The 23498-nt window shown below is 47.6% G+C and overlaps 2 protein-coding genes across 3 annotated transcripts in view; one reads left to right on the forward strand and one right to left on the reverse strand.

The window, feature by feature from the left end:
* Positions 1–1746: 1746 nt before the first annotated feature.
* Positions 1747–4644, reverse strand: LOC123375793 (histidine protein methyltransferase 1 homolog). The gene is given in 2 exon segments (XM_045027063.1): positions 1747–3152; positions 4623–4644. A coding segment is annotated over 1 exon segment (1086 nt). The 5' UTR covers positions 2893–3152; positions 4623–4644; the 3' UTR covers positions 1747–1806.
* Positions 4645–13948: 9304 nt separating this feature from the next.
* The window catches only part of LOC123375794 (uncharacterized protein C1orf112-like), a 51963-nt gene continuing 42413 nt past the window's right edge, over positions 13949–23498 (forward strand). For both annotated transcript variants that reach the window (XM_045027065.1, XR_006581578.1), the window contains exons 1-7: positions 13949–13997; positions 17796–17835; positions 19133–19221; positions 20527–20631; positions 21587–21727; positions 22913–23075; positions 23209–23293. In XM_045027065.1, coding sequence (XP_044883000.1) covers positions 19156–19221; positions 20527–20631; positions 21587–21727; positions 22913–23075; positions 23209–23293 — 560 coding nt within the window. In that variant the 5' untranslated portion in view covers positions 13949–13997; positions 17796–17835; positions 19133–19155. The remainder of the gene's footprint in view (positions 13998–17795; positions 17836–19132; positions 19222–20526; positions 20632–21586; positions 21728–22912; positions 23076–23208; positions 23294–23498) is intronic.

A 23498-nucleotide genomic window follows, 5' to 3' on the forward strand; every position in this document is an offset into this window, starting at 1 on the left:
GTGTATTGCAAGGCACAAGTTCAAAAGCTAAATGCATTCAACTATCTGAGCATTGCACTAGAAACCTAAGAACTAGGCTGCCATGGCTTATTGTCGCCGGAGGGTGGCTTTCTTTTATATATATTAATTTTTTTCTAAAAGAAGTCTTCTGGGCACATGAGTGGGAAGAATTAGGCAACTCTTCCATTATGGAAAAAAGTTCCTTGCAGAAGGATACAATAAAATAGTAGATGGTTATAAGCACCTTTTCATCAACAGAACACATCTAGGATTAACCTTCTTGCGTATCATTCTCCCAGTGCAAATTGCCCTCCCTTAGCTCAGACTTTTGACTCCCTGAGGCAATAGTAAAGTGAGAGACACACAGTGGTCATTATTGCACACAACCAGTTGTGACTCAGATTGGAAAACAGTAGCAATGCTTTGCCAACCTTTGTCCACAGCCTCCCTCTATGCCCAAACAAGTTGCCATTAAAAGTAGATTGAGCAGATTTTATAAGGTAATCACCCTTCTGTGCTTTGGCCAGTAGTGTAAATATCAACATTATACATAGGGATCTTCGTTTTCAGCTTTTTGTTTTAATTTGCCAGGAATTTATCAGTGTTTATTCAAAATTTTAAAAACAGTGAAAATGGGTAAAAGCTGAAAATGAAGGGCAGCGGATGGTGGGAGAGGGGTGCTCAGTACTCACAGTCTGCAGGGAGCAGGTGGTCTCAGCAGCGCGGGCCTGGACCCCTGCCTGTCTTCCTCCCTCACTGTGAAGAGGAAGATGGTGCCAGGATGAGGGGCCATGGAATGTCAAAGCTCCACTCCATGAGTACTAGACCCTTTGCCAGACAGAGCCCCCTCCCAATCCTAAGCCTTCAACATGGCCCCAGGGCACAGAGCCCTACTTGCTTCACTTGCCAGACAGAGTTCCCTCCTGACTCCACCAGTAATCAGAAGATGCAGCCTTCCACTCTCCTCCTGACCCCTGCCTGTCAGCCAGGGGAAGCAGATAGGGCCCTGCTGAAGAGCCAGGATCAGGAGGGGCTTTGTCCAGAGGGGGCCAGTACTCAGTGCAATCTTCTGGTCCCCTCCGAACACCGGCCTTTCAGACCCTGTCCGCTTCTTTGGTGCAATGGGGGAGCGAGATGGGTAGGGAGCTCAGATAGCCCAACCACTGCGCTTAGGACAGAATGTGAAGACCACGCTAGAGACTTTTAGGTAGATAGGATAGAAGTTTGTCGTTTGAGAAGGATATTTACAAGTTTTAAATCAAGCCCAGGTGAGGGTTGATTGCTAGCAATTACCATATGATGACCCTTCAGTGGCCTACATTAAATGAATTGGTTTCAGTCCAGTTCTTAGTGGACCAGTGTCACTGCCACAATCAGAGTATTAACCACTACCCTTGGTGGGCAGCCTCAGCAGACAGGCCAAGAACTGAATTAGAATGGAAGCCGAGTTCCCTTACCTGTAGAGGTGGTCCCTGTAGAGCAGAGAGGAGGTAGATGGACGAAGCAAGTTGCACTGCTGCTTTCTCTGTTATATCTGTTTTATGACAGAGAATTTAAGAGTGCCTCGCCTTGTCAATTTGGCACCTTCTGACAACACTTATAAAAACTAGTATGAAAAAAGCAAATATATACAATTATATAGTGAAAATGAATTCTTCACCTTTTCTCCCACTCACACAAAGAAGGAAAAAGCAACCTGACCTATAAGACATTTCAGAACTCACCAGATAAAAAGGCAGAGGGACATCTGGCTATAAATCACATCTTTATTAAGATATTTAACAGGCACAATGGGGAATGAATGGATTAACTGGAAATCTTAAAGGTCATTTCAATAATGTACCGCATCAGTCCTTCATCGATAACTTTGACAGTTCTAGTCCTGAACACATTCCTCTCTTCAATGAATTTTTCAAAGATATGCACACCACCTCCCACCCCAAAATAATGTGCTTTGCTAGCCAAATACACGCGGCCATTTTTATCCAACGGTTTAGAAATTGTATCATGCAAAGCACTGTAGTAGTCAGGATTGTAGATGGTCTCTGATGTGAGAATAAGGTCATACTTTGAAAAGGGTTTGTTGCCACTTAACAGGAGTTGGCTAAACTCAGCCCATTCTCCAGAAAAAAATCTGCACTTAGACATTAGAGCTGGTATGAAGTCTGCTTTTTTGTGCTTCTTTGAAGGAGGTTCACTAATTCCGCCATCACCACCACCATCAGTCCAGTTAGCCACTACATTAGGCAAAGTTATTTCATCAATCACAGTGCGGTTATAGTCCTGAAAGTGGACTTTTTCAGCCTTTCTCTTTAATGCAAGTATTCCCAGCAGCCCAGCCCCACAACCAAGATCCAAGCGCATTTCAGCCTCTGACAAATAATCCATGAGATCAAAAGTGCATTCCTATATTTTCAGCCCTGCTTCATAGATGCCTGTGATAAGATCAGAGTGAGAAGAAATACTTTTAGACACTATGTCTTCTTCATGGGAGTCATTTGAAAGGGTCATTTCCACCACGGAAATATTTACATAGTATAGGCCCTGTACAGTGTCCATAACTTTATTTTCTAACACTTTGCTGAAATCTTCAGGAATATTATGCTCTTTGGCAACTTTAAAGCCGGCTCGTTTCTTTGGCAGCACCTGGACCTGGCTTTTATCAGGACTACAGTTTGCTACTGGATCTGTAGTTTTGGGTGTTGCCTCATGTGCACACAGAGACTCCTTGTGCACAACATTTTCTTCTGATGAAATTTCTTTGCTCTTTTCTGTAGATCCGCCTGGATTCAAAGAAGCCTGTGCAGATTCCAGCTGCAAGGCTGTATCACCAAAAGTCTCAAGTTCATTTTCTGCTTTCTCTTCAATAGAGAAGTTAAACTGAAAAGTCATGTTCCTATGAAGTATGAAAAAAGTAAATCACAGCTTATATCCAAAGTTACAATCAGGCAGACACTCATCCAATAATATTGTTAATATAAATGTGATTTTTCTTCTATGGCTTGTGCAGATAAGAACTTGCTCCCTGGCTGTAAGACTGCTCTGCCATAGTTAAAAGCTGTCTGCAAAGATCTTTACATTAGTCATCACTATGAAAGCCTCTACTTTGCAGGTATAATGTTCACTTTCTCTGCAAATTCATCTGTTGAATTCTATAAAAAGAGAATATATGTCAAATATCACATTTCATTAAATTGAAAGATAAATACTTTGCACTTTTATCTATCCAAAGGACAACATAAGTTTCAAATATTATCTAATGCCACCTTGTAACATCCCTTACAAACTTAAAAAAAAAAGTAAGCAATTTTTACTATTCCCATTTCACAGAGGAGAAAACAAAAGACAATTAAGGGATTTGTGAAAGGTAATTCAGGAAGTGAATGGCAGAGTTGAGTAACGTCTGGTCTCCTGAATAATATAATCTTGTGCTTTAGTCACAGCCTTCCTCCCTGCAAAGCACACCGACAAGTTCAAGAAGATATAAATTGCTTGCCTACAGGAAACTAAAATTTAAAATTTGATTGTCCAACAAGAAAATGTGATTGTTCCAAATTTCAGACTGTGGGCTCATTCTCGTCTGTAAATTAAAAGATTGTTGCTCGGCATTCTACTTGCTCTATTTTGAACTACTATGCCAGGGTTTCTCCTGTTCTTTTTCGGGGCATCTGATTCTCACTTAGTATGTTTGGTTTTGTCCTCACTTTACAATAAAAGTGACACCATCAGTCGGAAACTGTGCCAGAAATAAGACAATTTCTAATCTGAATAAGAATTCTAATATCTAAATAATATTATGGCTCATATTCATACCCATCTAGTTTGAAAACTAGATCCAGCCACACAGACTAGCACTTCTCTAGTTCTCCACTAGCACCATCTGCAGTAGGGTGACTAGATGTCCCAATTTTATAGGGACAGTCACTATTTTGGGGTCTTTTTCTCATATAGGCTTCTATTACCCCTCACCCCCATCCCAATTTTTCACACTTGCTGTCTGGTCGCCCTAGCCTGCATCTGCACTAATTCTGCACACAGTTCACCCCATGCTTAATCTTACTCCTGTGAGCAATCCCACTGCTTTGGGGGGTTCTTGTCTTTAACGGAGGCCAACAATCTTGTGAGTAGAGTTTAGCAAGTGCATAAATGTTTGCAGGATTGGGGCCTAGGGCTCTGTTCTTCTCACATTACTATTTGTGCTACAGTAGCCTCTAGAGTCTAAGATCATGGCCCCATTGTTCTGGGCACTGTACATTTAGAGTAAGAGACCGTTTGTCCTGAAGAATTTGCAATCTCTAAAGAGACCAGACACAGGATGAGAGGGGAAAAAGAGGCAGAGAGAGCAGGGGTGTGACTTGCCCAGACGCTCAACAGACCAATGGCACAGCTGGGAACAGATGCCATGTCTCCTGGTGCCCACTCCCCTGCTCCATCTGCTGCTTCCCCAGAACAAATCTGTCCCTGTCCCCCACCCTTGTCCCTGGCTGGCTGGGGGGAGGGGGTCACTCACCCTACCCCGGGGGCCCCCCCTTGTCTCTGGCTGGCTGGGGGGGAGGGGGGGTCACTCACTCTACCCCGGGGTCCCCGCGGCCCTAGCGCGCACGGCTACATACAGCCCCTACCGGCCCTTCCCGCCCTGTGCCGGTGTACCAACACATTTCGAAACCCTCCCGTTTTGCAACCAGTTGCAGTTTCTGCCGCACAACGTAACCATCTGGGCTCCTGCTCAGGACTTGCTGCCGCCTGATCCATGGGGTTGCAAATCAGGAGGGACAGGGTTTGTGGTCAAAAACACTCACATTCTGCTTCCTCCTGGCTAATGTGCCAAATTGACCTATTGCAGGGTTCTGGGGGTTTCTGCATTTTAATTTAATTTTAAATGAAGCATTTTAAGCATGTTAAAAAACTTATATACTTTATATACAACAATAGTTTAGTTATATATTATAGCCATAAAAAGAGACCTTCTAAAAATATTAAAATGTATTACTGGCATGCGAAACCTTAAATCAGAGAGACAAAATGAAGACTTGGCACAGCTCTTCTGAAAGGTTGCTGAACCCTGATCTTTTGGATGCTTGAGGCATGCTCTTTCACTTTTTTGTGTGTGAATATATGAAAAGGGAGGTAAGGTTTGGGGGTACAGAGCACTCCCCTGACCCCAAGGTGGTAACCAGAGTGGCCCCATTCATTTTTTCCACTGGCTTCCTCCTTGATTATTTCCAATGACTTGGCTCCCTATGCACCTGTCACTGGTCCAGGGATGGTTGCAAATCTGGAGGGAAGGGGTTTGCAGTCGAAAACGCTCACGATTTGCTTCCTCCTGGCTAATGTGCCAAATTGACCTATTGGATGAGTGAGGTGCATGCTTTCACTCGTTTGTGTGTGTGTGACATTATTGATATAAACTGGGACCATGTAGAACATGGTTTGCAACCAAGGTCCTGTAGTGGCACCAAATCTTAGGTAAAGGTGGTCATATACGGTGGCTAAGACCAGGTTATGGGTTGGTGGTTATGATTATGCTGTCTGTATCATTTTGTAGTTGAAGTTATAAGTATTGGCTCTGTACTGTCTGTATTTTGTATTTGTGCTCTGCTTCTGGGTGACGCCGCAGACAAGTTGGTGTTAGCTCTGATAAGTTCATTTGATGGCCTATTAAGGACCATCAGCTACACAATCGACCCGTGGAGAGAAGGCAGATACGCCTTGTAACTGAGCAAAGTATTCAGGGACTTGCCCATGTGACTCTAGACTCCATTTTGCTGTAATGTTCCACAGTAGGGACAAAGAGGTTTTTACACCTGGAAAAGCCTATATAAGGCTAATGCCTCATCTCCATCTTGTCTTCAGTCCTGCTTCTTACCTCTGGAGGAATTTTGCTAGGAAATGAAGCTCTACACAAGGGACTAGTGACCCATCCCAGCGGGGGATGTTCTCCAGAGACTTGATTTGAACCTGCAGTTTACTCCATCACCAGGGCCAGCTTTAGGAAGTGCGGGGCCCGATTTGAACAGTTTTGACGGGGCCCCGGCAGGGATGACTTAAAAAAAACACGTGGGGCTTGTACTCACTGGGTGGCGCTCCTAGTCTTTGGCGGCAAGTTCTTCACTCACTCCGGGGTCTTCAGCAGCACCCAAGGACCTGCTGCCGAAGACCCGGAGCGAGTGAAGGACCCGCCGCCGAAGTGCCGCCGAAGACCTGGAGCGCCGCCGGGTGAGTAAAAAATTAAAAAGGAGCCTCTAGCCAGGAAAGGGATTCTCAGCCACTTCCCCCCCTCTCCCCCACCCCGCGGCTCTGCCACTGGGCGCGGGGCCCTCTTAGGTGCGGGGCCCAATTCGGGGGAATTGGTGGAATTGGCCTAAAGCCAGCCCTGTCCATCACTGTTACAAGCCTGAATTAAGAACTTTGTCATTACTCTATGTAATTGATTCCATTTAACCAATTCTAGCTCTCATCTCTACCTTTTTCCCTTTATGAATAAACCTTTAGATTTTATATTCTAAAGGATTGGCAACAGCATGATTTGTGGGTAAGATCAGATGTGTATATTGACCTGGGGCTGGGGCTTGGTCCTTTGGGATCGAGAGAACCGTTTTCTTTTATTGGGGTGTTGGTTTTCATAACCATTCATCCCCAGGACGAGTGGGTCTGGTGGTGATACTGGGAGACTGGAGTGTCTAAGGACATTGTTTGTGTGACTTGTTACCCAGTGCGGTGAAACCAAAGTCCTTTTTGTCTGGCTGGTTTGGGTTGCCTTTGGGTACGTCTACACTACGGGATTATTCCGAATTTGCATAAACCGGTTTTGTAAAACAGAATTTATAAAATCGGGTGGAGCGCGGCCATACTAAGCACATTAAATCGGTGGTGTGCGTCCATGGTCCGTGGCTAGCGTCGATTTCTGGAGCGTTGCACTGTGGGTAGCTATTCCCTAGCTATCCCATAGTTCCCGCAGCCTCCCCCGCCCCTTGGAACTTCCGGGTTGAGATCCCAGTGCCTGATGGGGCAAAAATCATTGTCGCGGGTGGTTCTGGGTAAATGTCGTCAGTCACTCCTTCGTCTGGGAAAGCAACGGCAGACAAGCATTTCGCGCCTTTTTCCCCTGGATTGCCCTGGCAGATGCCATAGCATGGCAATCATGGAGCTTTTTTGCCGTTTGTGACTCTCACCGTATGTGTACTAGATGCCGCTCACAGAGGCGATTCAGCAGCGCTACACAGAAGCATGCTTTTGCTTTTGCATGACAGCAGAGATGGTTACTAGCCATATTGCACCATCCAAACCCTTCCATAAATTGGAACTGAGGATGATCATGGCTACCAGTCCTTTTGTACCATTTGCTGCTAGTGCCCCTGGTCAATCAGCCAGGGGCGCAAAAGCCAAGAGTGGTTACTAGCCATATTGCACCTTCCATCGTTTTGTACCATTGGCTGCTGTCATAAGTGCCCCTGGCCGATCAGCCAGGGGCGCAAAAGCAAAAATTGGGAATGACTCCCTGAGTCAATCCCTCCTTTTTGGTATCTAAAAATAGAATCAGTGCTGCCTAATATAGGCAAGTGTGCTAGAGAACCACCTGCTCTGTGTCAGAGCCCGCAGAAATTATTATCTGTATGCTATTCACAGGGGGTGCTCCTGTAACAACCCCACCTGTTGATTCCGTTCTTCCCCCAGCCTTTCTTGGCTACCGTAGCATTGTCCCCCCACTTGTGTGATGAATTAATAAAGAATGCAGGAATAAGACACACTGACTTGTTAGTGAGAAATGAGTGGAAGGCAGCCTCCAGCTGCTATGATAGTCCAGACAGGACATTAAGCAGTGTGTAGGAGAGAAGCCCAGCATCCCACTGCTAGTCCAGGGGCAACTGAATCTTTTCTTTACACATGAAGGGTGGGGGCTGATGGAGCTCAGCCCCCTGTTGCTATGATGAGGATGGTTACCAGCCATATTGCACCATCCATCCACCAGAAAAAATTAGGGCCAATAGGCTGATGACGAGGACGGTTACCAGTCCTTTTGTACCATCAGCTGAGGCTGATGATGAGGATGGATTTCCATCATTTTGTACGATCAGCTTATGCTGATGATGAAGATGGATTTCCATCCTTTTGTACCATCAGCCGCCCATGGCGGGGGGGGGGAGCAAGGATGTTGGTGTTGAGTGCTGCACTATCGCGTCTATCTGCAGCATTCAGTAAAGATAGGGTGACATGTAAAAGAGTCAGAGGATTGTTTTACCTTTCGCTTCTGGAGGTGGGTGGGGGGTGGGTGAGTAGATTGCCAAGCTATGCCCTGACCCGCGGGCACTGTGTTTGACCCTAGAAGCATTTGGAGCTCAGCCAAGAATGCAAATAATTTTAGGAGGCTGCAGGAACTGTGGGATAGCTTCAGTCCTCCAGTCCATGCGCATCCATTTGATTCTTTGGCTTTCCGTTACGCTTGTCACGCTGCAGTGCGCTGAGTCCCTGCTATGGCGTCTGTCTGGAGATTTTTAAAAAAGGATTCTGAATTTCATCTTCTGTAACGGAGCGCTGATAGAACGGATAGAACGGATTTGCCTGCCCTTACAGCGATCACATCCGCATGGTCCATGCGGGAGCTCTTTTTTTTATTTTGATTTCGGACTGCATCGCCACCCGTGCTGATCGGAGCTCCACGCTGGGCAAACAGGAAATATTCAAAAGTTCGCGGGGCTTTTCCTGTTTACCTGACCACTGCATCCGAGTTCAGATTGCGGTCCAGAGCGGTCACTGGTGCACTGTGGGATAGCTCCCGGAGGCCAATACCGTCGATCAGCGTCCACACTAACCCTAATCCGATATGTTAATACCGATACTAGCGTTACTCCTCTCGTTAGGGAGGAGTACAGAAACCGGTTTAAAGAGCCATTAAAATCGATATAAGGTGCCTCCTAGTGTGGACGGTTTTGGCGTTAAATCGGTTTTACGCTCCTAAAACCGATTTAAACGCCTAGTGTAGACCAGGCCTTAGAGGTGGAAAACCCCCAGCCGAGGGCTGTAACTGCTCTGTTTGAGCAATTTGTCCTGAACTGGCACTCTCACTTTGGTACCGCCAGAACTGCCTCATCACAGTGTGAATAAGTGAAAAGGGAGGTAAGGTTTGGGGGTACAGAGGACGCCCCTGACCCCAAGGTGGTAACCAGAGTGGCCCCATTCATTTTTTCCACTGGCTTCCTCCTTGATTATTTCCAGTGACTTGGCTCCCTATGCACATGTCACTGTTCCAGGGATGGTTGTGCACATGTCACTGTTCCAGGGATGGTTGTGCCCCTGTCACTGATCTGGGGATGGTTGCAAATCTGGAGGGATAGGCTTTGCGGTCAAAAACGCTCACGATCTGCTTCCTCCTGGCTAATGTGCCAAATTGACCTATTGGATGAGTGAGGCACGCTCTTTCACTCGTTTGTGTGTGAGTATGTGAAAAGGGAGGTAAGGTTTGGGGGTATACCTAAATGCACTCCCCTTCCCCACTCCCAGCCCTATGCATGCTGGCTTGGGAATATCACTACTGTAGTGTCAGCTTTTAAGAGAGCTTCACATGCAGAGCCGTAACTAGGGATTTTTGGCACACAAGGCAAGGAACAGAGGCAGCATGTCTGGCTCTTCCCTATTGGAGGGAAGGATCCACCAACGAATTTCTGCAAAAGAGCCGTATGCGCCGCCCCTCTCCATTGAAGACGACCAGTGACACTTCGGCAACGAGTACCACAGTCCCTCTCAGAGGGAAGGACTTGCTGCCGAATTGCCGCTGAAGGAGAGACTTTCTGAGCCCCTCACTTTCCGTGCCCGAGGCAAGTGCCTCACTCTCCTTGCCCTCGTTACGGCAATAGTCACATGCACCACTTCTAGTATTACAGTAAGTTAAAACAAGCTACAGTACATTGGGACATTAATGCTCTATTACAGTGTTTGCAGTAGCATGTTAAAAGCTATAACACTGAACAGACTAGTTAGGGCCGGCTTTAGGAAGTTTGGGGCCCACCCAATTCAAACATTTTTGGCGGGGCCCCAGCAGGGATGACTTTAAAAAAAAAAAAGGAAAAAAAGGTGGGGGGAAAAAAAGCCTTTCCTTTCTTAGCAACCGGTTCCCTATAAAAAGTTCTGATTTAAGGGATGTGCCAGAATATGTATTTCTGGTACCAATAGGGTTACTATATTTCCAGATTTAAAAATTCCTCCCGGATGGCAATTTAAGAACCAAAAAGTCTGACATGTCCGGGAAAATATGGCTGTATGTTAACACTACCTACAGTTCTTTTTTAAAAAGATGGGACTGAACTAGAAATGAACTCCGCTTCACATGTGTGGGTCCCCGCCACTCCCTGGGAGTGTGCTAGGGTGACCAGATGTCCCGATTTTATAGAGACAGTCCCAATCTTGGGGTCTTTTTCTTATATAGGATCCTATTAACCTCCACCCCATCCTGATTTTTCACACTTGATGTCTGGTCACCCTAGGGTGTGCACATGGGTACCAGCTGCTCTCTTCTCCCATCATTGAAGCAGGTGTGCAGGGTTACTGCCCAGGGAATTGCAGGGCACCAGTGGACATGGGGCTGGCTGCAGGCAGGGCAAGGGGTGCAGCAATGGCTGGAGACAGGGGTGTGTGGGGTGGGGTGGGCTGGCTGGCTTCAAGCAGGGCCATAGGGGGGTGTGGCATAGATTGGCAGTGCTGAAGACAGAGGAGTGCAGGAATGGCTTGCTTCAGGCAGGGGGGGTGCAGCAGGGGTTGGCTGGAGACAGGGCACGGGGTGCAGGTACAGGGGGTACAGACCACCCGGTATGGTAAGTGCTCCCTCCTCCTCCTCCCTCCCCCACCAGAGTAGCAGCAGCCACCTGGGGCTCCCCTGCTTCCACAGCCCTGGCCATGTACACAGCTGCCGGAGTCCTGGGGAAGCGGCGGGGCTCCAGTGGCTATTTAAAGGGCTGGGGCGATAGAAGCAACGGGAGCCACAGACTTTGTAAGTAGCCCACAGATCCCAACAGCCCTACCCCATGGCTCCAGCAGTGTGGCAGTGGTGGCAATTTAAAGGGCCCCCAGGCCCTTTAAATTGTCCCCTGGAGAAGCCAGGCCACCCTGGTACAGTGCACTGACTCTTGCCAATACACCGAACCGGGGCTTGGGCGCGGGACCCTCTTAGGGGCAGGGCCCGATTCAGGGGAATTGGTTGAATTAGCCTAAAGCCGGCCCTGCCAGTATATCCAGGACATTAGTAGCACACTTTTCCCCCACCAATACCTAGTAGTTGCACTGTCATCTCCCATAGCTACTTAGGTTGCAGCTTTATTGTTAAACCTAAATTGGGAAGAAAGACGACTGATTCAGAACTTCTTTAATGGTTACTTTATCGCTAAAGGGTGTAGTGGGGTGTAAACTTGGAGAGAGGAAGGTTTCTATGATGTAGGCAAGATCAAGTATTTTATCCAAAACCAGAATACGAATGGCGCTGGTCTTCTTGGTGTCTGACCTTGAGCTATTGTCAAAAGTTTGAGGGTGACTCGTCTCCTTCCTCATATTTTGGTTGAGGATTCCATTGATAAAGGGATTGGCCTCAAATACCTGGTTGTAGGACTCTGCCACGGTGTAGTTTTTATCTTGGGTTGCCTGGTCCTAATTATAGTAAAGCAAGTCTTTGTAATTATCTGTTATAACAATGTGGAACTAGCTGTTTTACGGGATGTCTCGATTTCATTCCTGTAGTAACATAACTGGTGATAGGAAAGCTGGGAGAGAGAGAGGTGTGTGCTCTGCAAGGCTGCTGGCCACGGGGTCAATGGGTGTGGGTGGGCTGGGTAGGATCGCGGGAGTCACGTCTCAGGGATCTGCCCCACTACCCAGCACTGCTCCAGCTCTGAGCTGTCTCCACTGCCTGGGACCTGTGGGGCCCCACCTGCCTCCCTGGGGGAAGAGCCACCTGGGACTGGTGCAGAGGCTGGGCCAGTCTCAGCCACTCACAGGGAACAGTCGGGGAGGGGGGAGGCTCAGCTGGGTCCTGAGAGAGCCTGGCCCGGGTAGGCTCTGCTCCTGCTCCAGCCTGGCTGCTTCCACCACTCCCAAGAGGCCAGAGTTATCCTGCCCCAGGACCAGTTCTGGCTGCGCTGTCATCTCAGCCTCGCAGCCACAGTCACCTCCCATCAGGGCCGGCTACTGTGGCTGGGGGTTAGGGTGTGGGAGAGTAGGTCTCTAGGGGGTCTGGGTAGGTGCTGGGCACTGGGGGGGTGGGGAGATCTATGTGTTGGGGGGGGCTGTCAGTTGGGGAGATCTGTGTGTGTGTGGGCGCTGGGAAGTGTGGGGGGTCTGTGTGGGTCACTGCAGTTGTGGTGGAGGGGGCACTGGACAGTGAGGGGATCTGTAGGGGGGCTCTGGGTGGGAAGGTGTGGGGCACTGTGCAGTTGTGGGAGGGCTGTGGGGGTCTTCAGCTGGGGGGCACTGGTCAGTGAGAGGATCTGTGGGGGGGTTCTGAGTGGGTGGGGGAGTGATCTGGGAGTGCACTGGGCAGGGGGGTTTGTGGGGGTCTCTGGATGGTGCAGCACTGGGCGAAGGGAGTCAGAGGGGTACAGGGCAGAGGGTTTGTGGGGGTCTCTGGGTGGTGTGGCACTGGGCATAGGGAGTCGGACGGGTGCTGGGCAGGGGGTTTGTGAGGGTCTCTGGGTGGTGTGGCACTGCCCGTAGGGAGCCAGAGGGGTGCTGGGCAGGGGGTAGCATGGTGCAGCATGGGCCCAACCCCAAGGGGAAGAAGCACAATGGCAGTGCAGGGCTGGGCTGGACAGCGTGGGTCTGGCAGCTCCTGGTTTGTAAACAGTGCCCTTGTACTGGGCTGGGTGGAGTGGGGCTGTCCCTGCCGTGCCATGACTCATATCCCATTGCCCCCAGTCAGCCCCTCGCTCTGAGGACTCTTCCCCCATGCCTCATGTCCCCATTTCCCCCATGGGGACCCACAAATATGTTTAGCACCGGGCCCACAACAGGTTAATCCGGCCCTGATTGGGGTGCAGGCTCTGGGATGGAGTTGGGGGTGCAGGAGGGTTGCAGGCTATGTAGAGTTTGAGTGACGGGTGCAGGCTCTGACCTGGGGCAGGGGATTCGGGTACAGGAGGGGGTACAGACATGTGGGCTCTGGGAGGGAGTTACCAAATCAGCACGTTGTATAAGAGAAAGGAGCTGCAGTGATTTCATATAGACATAGAAAATGATAGAAGACACTTTTACATAGTCAAAATGTGAGAGGCAGAGTGTGAGGGAGGGAGGGGGCGTCTGTACAATATTTCCCCGCATTCAGTCTCCTGGCTGGAGCAGTAAGAGCCCCGCAGCACTTGTATAGGCTAGAGAGGAGCTGCAGTGTCTGAGCTTTGACAGTCTGGGAATTGGGCTGCCTGTGCCTTTAAGACCCAGCCCCAGGAACCCGCCCCCTGCTCCGGGGCTGACACGCGGCAGAACTGAAAACAGCCTGTGCACCCCCCACAACCCCGACACCCCCAGATCTGCAAGCCCAGCAGGTGGCTCATCCCGAGGGGCCCCTGTTACCCCCCAGCCCCTCCCTAAACGGGGGTTTTGTCCCCGCACAGGGTCTGGCAGCGTCTCCCCCCGCCCCCGGGCTTAACCCCGGCTACCACCCCCCACCCCCGATTTTTCCCCTTCAGCCTCTCTCCTGCCGCTGCCTACAGCAGCTTGACCCCCTCTGGCCAGTAAATTTCTGCCCCCCGCTCAGACCGTGGCAGCCCCCCCGCTGCTATTTGCCCCCTTGAGCATTTTAAACGCCCCCAAAGAGCAGGCAGCAAATCGTGAGTAGAAGTGAGGGCAGAGAGAGGGCAGCGGCGGCAGCGGAGGTTACTGGGCAGGCTCAGTTCGGGTGCGCATGCTCAGTGCAGCCAAAGTAGCGAATCGGGAGCGGTTCATGTTTCTGTCGTTACAAGCTGGGCGGCTGGGACGGGGCGCTCTGCCGCCGGGAGCTGCCCTGCGTCCTGCCCCGCCTGCTCATATCCTTCCGCGGGGCCCCGGCGTGTCACTGGGGTGCGGCTGGGCGATGCAGGGTGTCAGTGGGGCACGAATGGGGCTGTGAGTGCTGTGGGGTGACAGTGGAGCAGCTGGCAGTGGTGGGGCACTGGGGGGTGGGGCCAGTGATGAGCTGCCAAAATCTTAACAACGGGTTCCCTATAAAAAGTTCTGATTTAACAACGGGTTCCCTATAAAAAGTTCTGATTTAAGGGATGTGCGACAGCATGTATTTTTTGTACCAATAGGGTTACCATACGTCCATATTTTCCCAGGAGGTGATTAAGAACCGAAAAGCCTGACATGTCCAGGAAAATACAGATTGTAGCGGGCTGGCTACCCGCTCCTGCCCTTTGGGGCTTTAAAACAGCCCTGGGAAGGGGCTTTTGGCTGGGCTGATTGGGGAAATGGCGGCAGCTGGGGGCCACGCCCCAAACTGAGCCCAGGGCCTTATAAAAGGCCAGAGCAGCCAGGAAGCCAGAGAGTCTCTCTCTGTGTCTAACCTCTGAGTCTAACCTCTGTGGTTAGAGAGAGATGGGCCTGGCTGCTTAGACGTTAAGATAAGTACCTAGGGTGAAGCAGGACGGGGAAAAGGCTGAGGGGCTGGGGAAGCTCCAGCCTAGGAAAGCCCCAGGCCTGCGGCCTAGCACGGGGCTAAGAGGTACTGGGGTTTGCAGGGGGCAACCTAAGGATAGGCAAAGCAGCAGGTCCGAACCCCGTTGCCGGTGATGAGAAGGCTGACACTGCAGTCTGTCCCAGGATATGGGGCTCGATAGTGACTGCGCAGTAGCCATTCTGAGGCAAGTGGGGATAGTGTGGTGGGGGGGGTTCCCCTGAGAGGGGGAGACCCAGTTAGAGTAAAAGGGGCACCGGGTCCAGGGAGGGACACGGGGCTGAGAGTAAAGTAGGTGGATCACCAGCCTGCAGAGGGCGCTCTGGACTGGAAAAAGAGCTAAGTTGCGGAGTAACCAGTAGGAGGCGCCGCAGGGGTGAGTCCCGACCCGTTTACACAGATGTATTTTAACCCTACCTAAAGTTCTTTTTTAAAAAGATGGGGCTGAACTAGAAATGAGCTCCGTTTCACATGTGTGGGTGGTGATCAGGGACAGTCTCAATTTTTGGGTCTTTTTCTTATATAGGCTCCTATTACCCCTCACCCCCGTCCCGATTTTTCACACTTGCTGTCTGGTCACTCTAGGGTGTGCACATGTGTGGGTCCCAGCTGCTCCCTGCCCCCCCCCCTCATTAAAGCAGGTGTGCAGGGTTACTGCCCTGGGAACTGCAGGGCACCAGTGGATGTGGGGCTGGCTGCAGATAGGGGCGTGGGGCAGGGCTAGCTGGAGGCAGGGAGTGACACGGGCTGGCTGTAGGCAGGTGATGCAGACGGGCGGGCAGGGGGCTGGCTGCGGGCAGGGGGCTGGCTGCGGGCAGGGGGCGGGGCAGGGGGCTGGCTGCGGGCAGGGGGCGAGGCAGGGGGCGGGCTGCGGGCAGGGGGCGGGGCAGGGGGCTGGCTGCAGGGGGCGGGGCAGGGGGTGGCTGCAGGTGGCTGTGGGCAGAGGGCAGCTGGGGGCAGGGGGTGGCTGCGGGCAGGGAAGGTGGGGGAGGGGCGCAGATACTCACACGGGGGGGGGGGGCTGGGAGCAGCAGGACGCAGCCGGGGACTCACCAGGCAGCAGCAGGAGCCCCAGGGCCAGAGGTCCAAAGAGCAGGAGCAGCAACAGGGCCAGGAGGCAGCTCACATGGCTCTCGCAGCACAGCGCCCCCCGGCGGCCACCGGGAGGAGGAATTACAGGCTTCCCAGGCAGAGCCCGTCAAAGCTTCCCTCGCAGGGAAGCTAGTTAACAAGCGGTTCTAAAACCGCTTCTAAATTTAACAACGGGTTCGTGCGAACCGGTGCGAACCGGCTCCAGCTCACCCCTGGGTGGGGCTGAGGTGCTGCAGAGTGTCATTGGGGCTCAGGCTCTGTGGGGTGCCCCTAGGATGGGGCTCTGTAGGGTGTCACTGGGGCAGTGCTGGGGCGCTGCAGGGTGTCACTGCAGTGAGGGTGGGATGCAGGGCTAGAGCCAGAGCACTGGGGGTTGTCGCTGGGGCCAGGGTGCTGTGGGGTGTTGCTGGGACAGGTGCTGATGGGGTGGCACAGGGGCAGAGTTGTGGGTGTTGGGGGTAGGGATAGGGCGGGTGTCTGCACTGATGTAGCTGTTGGGCATTGGGGCAGGCATAAGGTTGATGGGTTAATGCAGGGTCTCCATTGCCCAGCACTGTTGGTTTCTGACTGCCAGTCACCCATCACTGTGTGCAGCCCATAGCCTTTCTTACCCTGTTCTCCGACCTTAGCTACCAGTTGTCGCTCGGTTTCTCTGACTTCTTCCCTACTCCCATTGCTGTGTATTGTGTTTAGTTTTTGTACACTTATCCCACTGACCCCTCAAACTGTTAAGACCCTTCAGGCCTCTGGATGAGTGCGGGACTCCCCCTCGCAGAGCGGCTTTCGGGGCCATGGCTTTTCAGTTTAACTTTTCTAAAGATGAGGTTACCAAAATAAAAATAACAGAGTATCCCAGAGTTCTGAAAATAAAGAACATGTGGGCCTGGTTAGCAAATGTAACAGCAGTGCAGTAAAGTGAAAATTCAATTTTAAAAGAATTCAGTATTCCAAAGGGGTAAATTTGAAATGTAGCAACCCTGAATTCTAATAATCCTCTTAAAATAACACACTTTACAAGAATAAACATGTAAAAGGAAAACTGCAATGAAAAGGAGATTCTGATTCTGACACTGAATTATAAAAGATGAGTAAAAGAAGTTATGAGCACCAACTTTTAGTTATTTAAAATTATTGAATGTTAATTTTCTATGTAGAGAGACAAGGTGGGTGAGGTAATATCTTTTGTTGGACCAACTTCTGTTGATGACAGAGACAAGTCTTTGAGTGCCACAGAGCTGTTCTTCACGTCTGGGAAAGGAACTGCCAGGCTAAACAGCAAAATGCAAGGTGGAACAGATTGTTCAGCATAAGTAGTTAGCACATATTGTAAGGGACCATTCAAGGTAGAGTGGCTTGTTTACTCTTCTGCAGTCATAGGACAAAGGAGGGGGTTTATAGGTTACAGATTGTTGTAATAAATTGTAAATCCACAGTCTCTCTCTTGGGTCCATGATTTTTTGAAAGCATTGTGCAGGTTTCTTTTGAGAATGAGGACATAAGTCAGCAGACAGAGTGAACGCTTTGTGAAAAGTGTTCACCCACAGGGGCTATAGGGTGTTTTTGCTGCTGGGAGTTCCTTTACCAGACCTGAAGATTCTGTGACTCAAAAGCTTGTCTCCAACAGGAGTTGGTCCAATAAAGATATTACCTCACCTGCCTTGTCTCTCTAATATCCTGGAAACATTACACGAGTACAACTACACTGCATGCTATCTTTTATGTAGACAATCTGATTAACAGTAGGATAGAGAGTGCTGTTACTGGAATACATTGGAAAGTAGGAATAATTCAAAATTATAAACAAAATTCTATTCATTTTTGTGTTTGATTAAAGTAGTTAAGTAACTTTTTTTTTTTTTTGCACTAATTCACTTTGAATAAGATATCTGTGTGTATATAGTTACATTTATATTGGTCCTAATCCTGCAAGCATTTAAACACATGGTGGATGCTACTATGGAAATAGTGCCATTGATTTACCACATCCTTTTAAGTGTTTGCAGAACTGGAGTCATAGCAACTTCCATAGTAGGATTAGTCTGTACATATTTGGGTTTCTTTTCTTTAACATTTTTACTCGGTGTATCAAAATTCTGACGACTGGACCGAGCGTATTCGTAAGTTATAACTTTATTTGGTGTTACAGTGCCTCTTCCCTATAAGTTGTTTTGTATTACAATTATTGTACTGTAGTCCCTGTGTTAATTACAAATACTTTTACAAAACCAAGGAAGATAATGTTATAAGACAGTCTTCAATAATCACAGACATTCTGAACAACTTAAAAACAAAAAGAGAAATAGATTCATATGTGTGTATGAAGATCTTGTTTTTCCTTTTGGGCCATTGATAATTGCTAGGGTATTTATTAAAAATAGAATCTCTTTTCACTTTCTGTCTCATTTGTACACTGGTATCACAATTTGTCAGCAGCATGGAAGTGGTTCTAAGCCAGGCGTGGGCAAACTTTTTGGCCTGAGGGCTGCATCAGGTTTCAGAAATTGTATGGAGGGCCGGTTAGGGGAGTGGGTCGTGGTCTGGCCCCCACCTCCTATCCGCCCCTCCCCCCCAGGACTCCTGCCCCATCCGCCCTGGCCCCCTGTCCCCTGACTGCCCCTGGACCTCCTGCCCCTGACTGTCCCCCGCCGCCCCATCCAACCCCTCCTCTCATTCCTGACTCCCCCCCCCCCGGGACCCCTACCCCCATTCAATCCCCTGTTCCCTGCCCTCTGACCGCCCTGACCCCTGCCCTCCCAAACTCCTCGGCCCTCTATCCAACCCCCTTGCTCCCTGCCCCGTTACCGCTTCCTGGAGCACCGGTGGCTGGCGGCCCTACAGCTGCCGCTGCCTGGCTGGAGCCAGCCACACCGTCAGCACCGCACAGTGTAAAGCACTGGGTCAGGCCGGGCTCTGCAGCTGCGCTGCTCCAGAAGCTCGCAGCCTCCCATGCCCAGAGCATTGTGCCCGCGGTGGAGCGAGCTGAGACTGCGGGGGAGGGAACATCAGGGGAGGGGCTAGCCTCCCGGGGCAGGAGCTCAGGGGCCGGGCAGGAGGGTCCTGTGGGCCTGATGTGGCTGGCGGGCCGTAGTTTGCCCACCTCTGTTCTAGTCAATGTGGCCTGGTATCCTAGCTATATTATATAGTGTTGTATATCAGACTGTTGCTTCCTGGGAAGGTAAAGATTCCTACATTCATGCACCTCTCCAAATGGGCATTGTTATGGGGGTGGGATTCCTTCCTTCCTTCCTAGCCTCTCAGGCATCAATTTTATTTGTTAGGGTCGCTATCCCCTTTTACCATCAGAAAGAATACTTGTGCAGTTGCAAGTATTTTTATTATAGCTGAACTTTGGTAGTGGTATCTTTTTGATTATTTTATGGTGTTCTCCTTTACTACAAATATTTGGCTTCACAGGTGTGCTGAGGGTTCTGACTGAAATGTTTCTGCCTCATATCAACCTTTCAGAATTAGAGCAAACCTTTTTCTCAAAAGTGTTACCCAAGGTATGATGTCTTCCGTAATGTGAAGAATCAAACATCAATACAGTACTAAAAACCTGGTTACTACAAGGTCTGTAGTAGTTTGTATGATAGAATTCTTGTTTTGAAATCAAGCTAATGTTTGAAATACGTTCCCTTTCACTCTAAAATGATCTCATGATTTTATATCCCGAGTCCTGCTCCTGTGATTTTTATTGTTGATTTCAATGGCTGGAAGAGTGGGCCAATGATGTTATGTATGATGGAGTCAATAATAAAGTGAATTTTAAAAGCCTGTTTTGAGAAAAATCGACCTATTAAAACAGACGATAAGCAACTGCAGAATTACATTATTATGATTATTATAATTTGAGGGTGCTTCTTTGGCTAAATAAATTGCAAGGCCCAAGACCAAAGTATTTATAGCAAATAATCTATAAGGCCAAATTAACCTAGGATATGGTCAGTCCTAACAACATGAAATACTCCCTATTTATTATAGCTATACTGAAATTCTTAAATTAAATATTCACGTTTTAAATGAAATAGAAGAGACTACAATAGGGGTTGCCTAGCTCCCATTGTCTGTAGGGGTTTACAAGCAGGGATTCTAGGGAATTAGACAACAGGAAGTCTGTGTGGCTCCTGGTCAGTTCCTACTCCAATATTAATCATCCTCAACAGATTTTCAGAGCATAGAAAGAAACTGGTTCATAATGTGCATATCCTAAACCTTTGTAATTTCACCACATCAGCGATGCAAAGTTCTATATCTGCTTGGAAAGAACTGCTTATATCTTTCTAATTCCATGACTAACAACGCTAAGGCATCAAGACCAACCAAAAGAAAAACAAATCTTCAAAATGGCATGACCTCCAAACCTTTTCAGAATAATAAACTGCCTTTAAAACAAAACAAAACTCTCTATCACCAAAATGATTGATTTGAACCAAACTTAAGAAAAGTCTGTGCTAGGGTATGATGTATTATATAAAATTTGTAGTAATGTAAATATTGGTTAAAATTGGGGTTGGAGGTTAAATGGGAAGCTCCGTTAAACTAACTATAGAGAGACTCATTTCTGCGTAATTACAGAATGCATGATATCTGCCCTCATCTTAAATAGAAGTGTGACCTATGCAAACTGCAGGTTATGACATGCAATACTTCTTGCTTCAAACAGCTAGGCTATGAAGCATAAATGTCTGCATTCCACACCTCCATACCAAAGATAAAAGTGGATGTATGATGGGTGCCCTGGTTTTATACTGGGCATATGTTGGAGTCTAATAATACCAGTTTTATTTTAATTTGCTTTATTCTGACAGGCAATACAATTATTTGATGATTTGTTGTATGAATTATCTAGTCAAGCCAAAGGACTAACCAGCCAGAACACAGAATTATGCAAAGCGGTGAGGAATGTTTTACAGGTAAGTCTATTGAAATGATAGACTTAGGTGGTTAGGTGATTATGTTTTTTACCAAAACCGTGGAGAGATTTGTGAAGTGTTTGTGCCAGTAACAGCTGAATGTAAAATTCCATTCTGGATTTGTCATAGTGCAACTAGTTTGAATATGTCAGGCAGTGTCCATATATTTCTGTTGATAAAGGGTAGTTCAGCATGTGTATAAATACTTTCAGGATTGGGGCTTTAGATTGTTAGTCTTGATTTTCATCATGTTGCATTGTGAGGTTTCATGTTTATTGACTCTATATGATATTCCATCATCAGTAATAAAGATTCTGCTGGCCAGATTCTGCTCTTCATGACACACATGCAGTTCCATTGTATTAATTAATGTTACAAAAGTGTAACTGAGGCTAAAATTTAGCCTGCAGTTGGATTTGAGTTAAAAATTTGATAGATCATGTGTAGGCCAAAATAGAATCAATTTTTTTCTCCAAGATCTGGATTGGGTCAGCAGTGCTAACAGGAATAATTAGTAGTAAACAAAGAAAAAAAGCGAGCAGATGTTGTTCTAAATGCTCTCAAGGAGCAGAGCCAGTATTTAGGAAGGTGCCATTTTTTTTCATAATCACTTTTTAGGGTATAACTGTGCTTTGAAAGCTCTGTTAGTTGATACTGTCAATCTTGAAATAATAAATAGCTGATAAGCAGCAGACAATACAAACATGATTCTCATGTAAAGAGAATATGACATCACAGAAAAGCTGTGGTCTGAAACTGCTGCTGTCTTTTTTACAGAGCTTCATTCATCTTTCTGGCTTCCTAATACTTTTCCGTTTGCTAATGTCCTAAAAGACAGAGAACAGTTTAACCAAATGCACAAGGGAAGAGCTGCTTTACAATTTTTGCTTTTGAATTAACTGCTGCAGTGTATTGTTATAGATTGTGCCTTCAGTGATGATGATCTCACTTGCAGACTATGGTGCAGCTGCTGGAAACTCTGACGGGTTGTGTGCGACATATCTGTACCCTGCAGGAGCCTGTGCCTCTAGAGAGTATCCGTAGCCTTCCCTCTTCCATTCTGTATGTAATCAAAAACACATTTATGCACTGCAAGGTAGGTCTCTGGATTAACAGGAGAAAAAACTATTCTAGATCTAGTTATAGATCATTTAAAAAAATCCTTTGAGATGTGATTTTGCTTTGAAAAGTTACTTTTGTGGCTTTCCATATTTGTTGTCTCAATACTGGATCAAATGTGCTCAGTTTACAAGTATGACGATGGCTTTTCCAACTGCCAGCTCTGCAAACTCAGCGTGGCCTCTGAAAGCCAAGATCAGTTATTTCCATCTTGTGCATTATTACCAGTAATAAAGGTGGTTCTGATGAAATTCATACCGTTTAAGATGAGAAGGGATCATTAGATTATCTAGTCTGATCTGTATACCACAGGCCATTATACTTCGCCTGGTTACTCCTGTATTGTGCCCAATAAGTTGTTTAACTAATTAGGCCCTCATTGACACCCGTGCAAGCCCATTGTCTTCAGTGGGTTTGCAGAGGTGTAAGTGATTATGGATGTGTTAATATTAACCCTATGATTCAGTGCAAATTTCAAGGCAGATTTGGGATTGGGATTAAATACTTTGCGTTATGTATAAAAACATGTTGGTGTCACATTTTACAGCACCTGCAGATGGAGGAAAACTGATTGTTGTGCTTGAAACCTTTCCTGCTGTAAGCAGTGCCAGTATCATAAGACATAATAATTTGTCATCCATCCTACTGGCATCAATTTCCCTTTTGAGCTTGTCTTCCTTGCTTATTAGAACCTTTAAATACTTATGGAGCCAGATTACACAGTGAGACCTTGCTAAGGACTTCTTCTCCAGTAGGCAATCTGTTATTAAGAAACACTTTAAAGTACTGGGAAACTTTTGGGATACAACTATGTTTATCATGAAGTATGGTCCTAGATTTTGGTCGAAATCTGATTTTAGAGTCATGCATCAAGGGTCTGATTCAAAGTTCAGTTAAATCAGTAGAAAGACTCTTGCTGATTGACTGGTCTTTGGATCAGGCCCTAAGTGAGTAGGATTTTGTAGTTCATGCATAGTAACCACAGATGGTTATTTAAAGTCTACAGCTCTTGCTGGTTGTGTGAGTTGAAGTAGATTTTGTATTCCTTGATTCTGCGCCCACTGACATTTGTAACAAAAATCTCATTGATTTCAGCAGGAGCAACATCAAGTCTTGATTCTCAGACATTTTCTAACTCTCCCTAATCCCACATTTCCTACAGGACAGCGAGTCACTGTACAGTGGGTGCTTGCACTTGATTTCTGACCTCCTCCAATCTCTGTTTAAAGAGACCTATTCTCTTCAAAACCAGTTTATGGAGCTGCTTGATATGATCGCTATGGAATCTGCTTCTGCTGAGGACAGCATTCAGCACCTGATAATTGGTCAGTTTTCCAGAACTGGAAGGGGTTTTGCAAATGCAGTGATGTGACAGCTGTGTTTGGTTTTTTTTCAGGCATTGCATATACAGGTCCATTTAAATTCAGTGTTTGTTTGCTCTTACTGTTCCCTCTGCAGTGATCCACACTGTGCTGGAGATCTGCTCTGTCATTTCCAACATGGACCATGCCCTTCATGCCAACACATGGAAGTTCATAATCAAGTATGTTTTAATACTTTGAAGGTTGCTGTTGTGTATCCCAAGTGTATTTCAGAGCCACTGTTTTATAACTTGTTTAAAGCTAGGCTTTTCAAAAGTGCCTATGGGAAGTGGGGCGCTGATTCCCACTAAAGTTCAACTAGTAATGCATTCTCAGTGGAAAAAGTTATAAGCCTTGTCTTTGAAAGTGAAACACTCTTAAATCTTT

Source organism: Mauremys mutica, chromosome 8 (assembly GCF_020497125.1).
Source record: "Mauremys mutica isolate MM-2020 ecotype Southern chromosome 8, ASM2049712v1, whole genome shotgun sequence".
Classification (NCBI taxonomy): domain Eukaryota; kingdom Metazoa; phylum Chordata; order Testudines; family Geoemydidae; genus Mauremys; species Mauremys mutica.